The 6,143-nt window shown below is 37.2% G+C and overlaps 1 protein-coding gene across 1 annotated transcript in view; it reads right to left on the minus strand.

Annotated features, from left to right (window-relative positions):
• Positions 1-3,322: 3,322 nt before the first annotated feature.
• The window catches only part of ELK4 (ETS transcription factor ELK4), an 11,260-nt gene continuing 8,439 nt past the window's right edge, over positions 3,323-6,143 (minus strand). Inside the window, exons 4-5 of the mRNA XM_007470688.1 lie at positions 5,571-5,687; positions 3,323-3,834 (exon numbers count right to left, since the gene is read on the minus strand). Of these exons, the coding sequence (XP_007470750.1) occupies positions 3,736-3,834; positions 5,571-5,687 (216 nt within the window). The 3' untranslated portion in view covers positions 3,323-3,735. The remainder of the gene's footprint in view (positions 3,835-5,570; positions 5,688-6,143) is intronic.

The raw sequence follows: 6,143 nt of genomic DNA on the forward strand, positions 1-6,143 counted from the left end.
TTCCACATTGTATTTTTCAAGATTAGACTGACAAACAAACCCTGAGTCAGGGGGCTTTAAAGTAGAGTACATGCCTCCAGGGGGGGGTGCACAAGACAATCTACTGGATGCAGGAAAAAACTATTAGAATTTCTACTCAAGATTTATTTTTATGCCATCCTTAATTTCTGTTTTGTGTTATGTCTTATAGTGTATATAGGACTTTAGTATAGCAGTATATAACAACATATATACATATAAATTTGCAATAGGGTATTTGTGTTCAAAGCCTTTTATTGATCAAGGTGTGTGTTCAAAAAGGTTGGAGACTGCTTTTCTGAAATGCCAGTGAGTGGCTCTCACGTGCATAAATTCACTAGAAACATACAAAACTCCCTTTGAGAACTTTAGAATCATAACACAAGTTCTGAGATCAGGGTGAAACGATGTCATTAGACTAGACATCACACAATGCCAAGTGTGAATGGAATTGAAGTGATAATATCAACAGCCTGCAGTTACAGCTCCAGAATTCCAAGCCTCTGATTTACTGTCTCCTCCAAGCCTACGTGACACACAGTATGGAGAAAACTAAAAATTGTGCCATGTAAATAGATTCAACAGTCAGTGCTGCCTTTTTTGATCTCTAATATAGTATGTAAATCGTTAAGGAATTGTAAGAAAAATCCAGTGTAAAAAAAAAATCTAGTACCCTTTTACTATAGGCTCATGGGCTTATTTTCCCCATCAAAATCTAAAGAAAAAAATTACTGTTACCTGTATTTTAACCACCAAGATGTAGAAAAATTAAACCTATATTTTAACTCAAAGAAGCATAAGGCTGACCTTTTGAGGGTTTCTGGATTCTTCCATCATGTATAAATTTTTAAAAAATCAATGGAAGTTTCCACCTTTGAACACATAAAATATGCCATGAGGAATATTATATCACAAAAGCACTGTGACAAGCCAAAAAGAAAAAATTATTTTAGAAATTATGTGAAAATCCACCCTAGGGTGAAATAAATGCAGTGGTTCGCTGGCTGAGTGTGTGGCTCTGAGCCAACTGTGCGCCCTTCTTCTCAACTCCAAGGTGGTGGCTTAAAATCAGCCACAGAGGGAGTAACTTACATGGTGGGAATCAGCAAATGCTACAATTTAAGGGCTTTTTTTTCCCTTCAGCAAGCCTGGTGGTTAAACATCTCACAGCATACAACTGACTAGATATCGGCCAGAGCAAATGAAAAGTTAAGCTAATCACAGCAGAAGTCGCAAAAACTCACTAAACCTGCTCCCCTATCTTAACTTGGGCTCCTTTGGCCCACCAGCATTCATCCTGGCAAAGTGACTAGTGATGGATACCAGCTACCGCTACCAAATATAAGTCTCTCCAGTGAATACTGATCTTAAGTGGTATGTCACCTTTTGATGCTAAGAAGAACACTGTGGATGTTCAAAAAAATACAAAACAGAGACTTTTCCAGGAAGGAGGTAGTTTACAAATAGAACGATCTGCCTCATACACACTTGCACTATGGTTGCAGTTTCATTTCACTTAAAAAAGTGAACACATACATACACACAAACACACACACCAACTTCCCCAAAATAGTGGATCTCAAAGAGAAAGCAGATCATCATCAACCTCCTAAGGCCCACAGCTCTCAGAGACTTCTGGGAGAGGTTTATAGGCAGAGGACTCACTAAAACTGGTTCCTAGGAAGTTGCTTTGACTGAGTTTTAATGGTGCCCTTAGTTCCAGGCACCCCTGTGCTGAGACGGTTAATTATCAAAGATACTATCTATGAAAACAAACCAATGGCTCTTCTCCTTTGACTCAAAATAAGATACTTTTGTGCTTTCAAAATTTAAAATATCTAGTTAAATCAAGCCATCAATATTTACTTATCTAATGTACAAAATGTGAATTAACCTAATAAAAACTAGTCCAAAGTGCTGCTGAGCAGTCTAATTCCAAAGAGGCATGCAAACGAAATGATTCAATATGGGAAGAAAATCCAGTATGTCTGCTCCCCATCACTACTGAACACTACCTTTCAACACTGCTATTGCACATCTCAGGAACAGAACTTTTCAGCTGATAACCACAAATGAACCAGTAACAGTCTCCAACACTACAAATATAAAGGCAGCTCCCTGAATACTGTCCTTCTGCTACTAATGAACAAGCATAGACATCTTATGCTAGAGTTTCTCCATACTGTATAAAAAACAAAGTGAACTTTATGTATCTGGAAGATGCTGGTTTATAGCAGTGTCACTTTGAGCCCTCAAGTCCTTACTACTCCCTTATTCCATTTACTTCAGGTGGTTAATTATAGGAACTATTTCTAGGGTTAAAAGACTAGTTTAATGGGCAGGGTGGTGGTGGTGGTAGCAGTATATCATCTGATCCTGGACTTTAAAGCCAAGTTTTTCAAAAGACTCAACTGTGATGTTGGTATCAAATCAGTTTAGGGGATCAACAAATCTGTCTGCACCTGGCACTGATTACTATATGGTAATATTTTATAAATTTGGTAGAGATGAAGGCCTAAGTTTTTCACTACTAATATGAATAATCCAATCCCTATGTATGAGCATTGCCAAATGAACTCTGCTCCTTCCTTATAAAAAAAAAAAAAAACTCAAAGAAATAAGCATATCTTTACTTCACTACAGATTTGGAGGCTTCACTTTGCTTTTCATCTTCCTAATTACATTGTTAAAACTATCACAACCTCTAACAACCTTAAATTTAAAGACAAATATACGGTAGAAAATGGGATAAAATGAACAGAGAAAAGGGTCCTTCATGCCGGTACCTTCCAACTGAGAAAAGCCCTACACGTTGTTTCAAGTTATTCAATTGAATCTTTGACTCAGAGATGCCTCAAAATTTCAAACCCCAGGTTCATCTCCCTAAAAGCCATCATTTACCATACTGTATTCCGTGGGTGTATAATCATACCACCTAGAGAGCAGATGACATTTCTGTGCCAGATATGGGGTCCCATGTTCTCACTGGTTGTTCCAAATACTGTTTTAAGTCCCCGGTTTAAAAATCTCCCTACGTGGGAATAAACTAGCTAGCTCCATGCTCTGCTGACAGGTTCAGACAAGATCACACATATGGCTAAGAGATCCACCCTGAATAAATGTAAATAAGGTGCCTTTTTCTGGAGTTGCTTACATACGTTATAGTTCATAGCAAAACAGAATCTACCCAATAGTCCTGCTCCAATCTTACTTTGTGTGAATAGGAATGATTCTTTTTCCTCTGCTGCTTATGCACAACTCAGTATTCAACAGAGCACATTAAAGTCCTAAAGATAATGGCCAATTTCATTTAACTAATATTTCTTTATATAACATGCTCAAAGCATAATTTTTTTCCTGGCCAAAGGGTCCCAATAAGGCAGGAGGAGTAACTTTGTTCTTAATTCTCTTGCAAAGCATAGCCAGCTGCTAAACCCCACCAAAAATTTCTTTAACACAAAGTTCAAAATATTTTTTAAAAAGAAAGAAAAAGAGGGAGGTGGAGTCTGGACTCCAATTAAGGCATTTTTATACACAGTCTAACTTGAGTCCTATTCAAAGGGAATCCTAAAAAAGCATTTTTAATGGAGAATGGCAGAAATCACAATAGTCTATTATCAGCATTGTGATGTATCAATTGCTCACTTTAAATGTAATCATGTTGGGTGTCTTTCTGTTTCTTTATTCCTTGGTTCTCTCATCCCACAAGTGCATAGGTTATGTTTTCTGTAGATCTGGGGAAAATGGGCCAGGGGTGGACGGTCCATCCAGGCCAGACAGAGTGAACGGCCCATGACTGTTCAGCACAGAAGGAAACTGAGAAAGAAAATAAAACACATTATCATCCTATTATGCAACCCTTAATTTCACTTTCTGTCCCTATTATATTCCCTGAGGCAGAACATGACATCCACCTGCAGTGGCTCACAGGACAAAGGCAGTAATTGTTTATCATGGAAGAATATGATGTCACAAAAACTTTTAAAAAATTGTTTGTCTTACATGTTAAATATTAACACCCTCCAGCGTACCTTGACGGAATGGAAAGAACAGACCTATACTTTCCCTCAGATGCTAAGGTACACAGGTTCACACTTGACTTCAAATGAAGGTTTTAGAAAGTTCAGTAAATGACAGCATGCACTACAGAGTATAATTCAATTGTATAGCAAATCACAGACTATCAAAAAGAGGTCCAGAGGAGATGCCCATCTCTTAACTGCTGCAAATAGTTGCAGGGTGCTCATCCTACAAAAGGGCTCCCCATCATGTATTCTGAGACCAAATTTATATGGAGATTCCAGGCTGAAGCTACACGAGCACTATGACTTTCTCTCTTAATTCAATTATCTGTTTGTGAGAGGCAAAGAGAAATGTAAAATGAAATATGGAAAATTCTCAACACCCTATTCAATAATTTATGTTTTTGCAAAAAACAAATTGCAGAAGTAGTAAGATTTTTAATTTTCTTTCTTTTTTTCCCCCTCACCATTCCATTTCCAAAAGAACAAATGAAAATTTAAATTACAAAACCTAAGAAAATCTCCCAGGGAGTCACCCTTGAATAAGTGAATGAATCAACTACAAGAAAGCCTACAAGTTATAAAGTCTAGATGTTCTGGGCAAAGTAATGGTTTAAAGCTGTGAGACCGGGACTTCCCTGGTGGTCCAGTGGTTAAAAATCCACCTTCCAGTGCAGGGCACGAGGGTTCGATCCCTGGTCGGGGAACTAAGATCCCACATGCCGCGGAGCAACTAAGCCCGTGCGCCACAACTAGAGAGCCTAACTCGAGAGAAGCCCATGCGCTGCAACTACTGAGCCCGTGCCCTCTAGAGACCACATGCCACAACCAGAGAAGCCCACACGCCACAACAAAGAGCCCACGTACTGTAACGAAGACCCAGCGCAGACAAAATTAAACAAAAATAAATACCTTAAAAAAAAAAGATTAATAATACCTGCCTTGCAGGGTTTTAATAAATAAATAAATAAAGCAAGCTGTGAGATCTTTCCTAAGATCTTGGTTAAGAGGTAATACAATATTCATTTTAAAAAATATATATATTTAAAATGCTGATGAATATCAATTCTGAATGAGGGGGGAAATGGGAGTATTTGATATACTATTCTCAAGAGTTTTCTCTATTTTTTTAAAATCCTCAGTTAAAAGGGGAAACCCCTCTAAAATATATATATATATATATATATATATATATATATATATATTTTCTTTTTTTAGAAAAGAGGATTTCTAGCATTTAAAATGACCAAAAAAAAATTGGATAGGCTCAAAATCTACTACAGTTTTAAACAATTCTTGGTCTAATTCAAATGTATAGGATAGTAAACAATGAAAAGGAAACTGTCGTGAATATTTATCTGAGTTGTTTGCTGGCCAGAAAATTAACACTTAGAAAGTCAAAAATAAATCTAAGGAATACTTATTAAGTAGAAGTTTTATAATGATTAACTGAAGAGTGGATACTGCCTTTTTGCCTCTTTCTTCATTTACCACACCCAGTTACAGAAGACAAGCTTTTATGTAATTTACCTGGAAAAGTGTGTTAGCACCTTGTAGCCTGGCTGGACTTAGGGGAGCAACAGGGCTGAGAGTACTCCAAAAATGAATACTGGAGAGCAAGGGGCTCGGAGTCAGTAAGATGGGCGTCTGCAATACACAAACCAAAAATATAACTAAATGGCTTATCAGGATTATGTTTACCCTTGTAATACACAAATAGCTCTGAATCCAAATCTCCACTCCAAGTATCTCCAAGTCGGAAATCTTATCATGAGGAAAAACTCAGAAATTACTTTTACAACCCAAGTAAGATAAAGGTCAAAATATTTTCTAACCCGTTTTTGGTAGAATCTTTTTCAAATAGAAAAACAAAACCAATCTGAATTTTGGTATGGAGAAATTATGGGTAACTGAGTCACAAACATATTTTCCCCTTAATAATGTGCAGGTCTAGGAGTAATCTAACTATTTAAATGTTATATGAGATGAGCAAGTTAAGAAATAGCTAATGAAAATAACTGCACAAACTTGTAAGGACCTCAGGATCTGTTGTCTTCTACCTTGAGATTATCACTGTTGTTTTATAAGACCCCCCCCCCCCCC

This window comes from Lipotes vexillifer, unplaced genomic scaffold (assembly GCF_000442215.2).
Source record: "Lipotes vexillifer unplaced genomic scaffold, Lipotes_vexillifer_v1.1 scaffold1122, whole genome shotgun sequence".
Classification (NCBI taxonomy): Eukaryota; Metazoa; Chordata; class Mammalia; order Artiodactyla; family Lipotidae; genus Lipotes; species Lipotes vexillifer.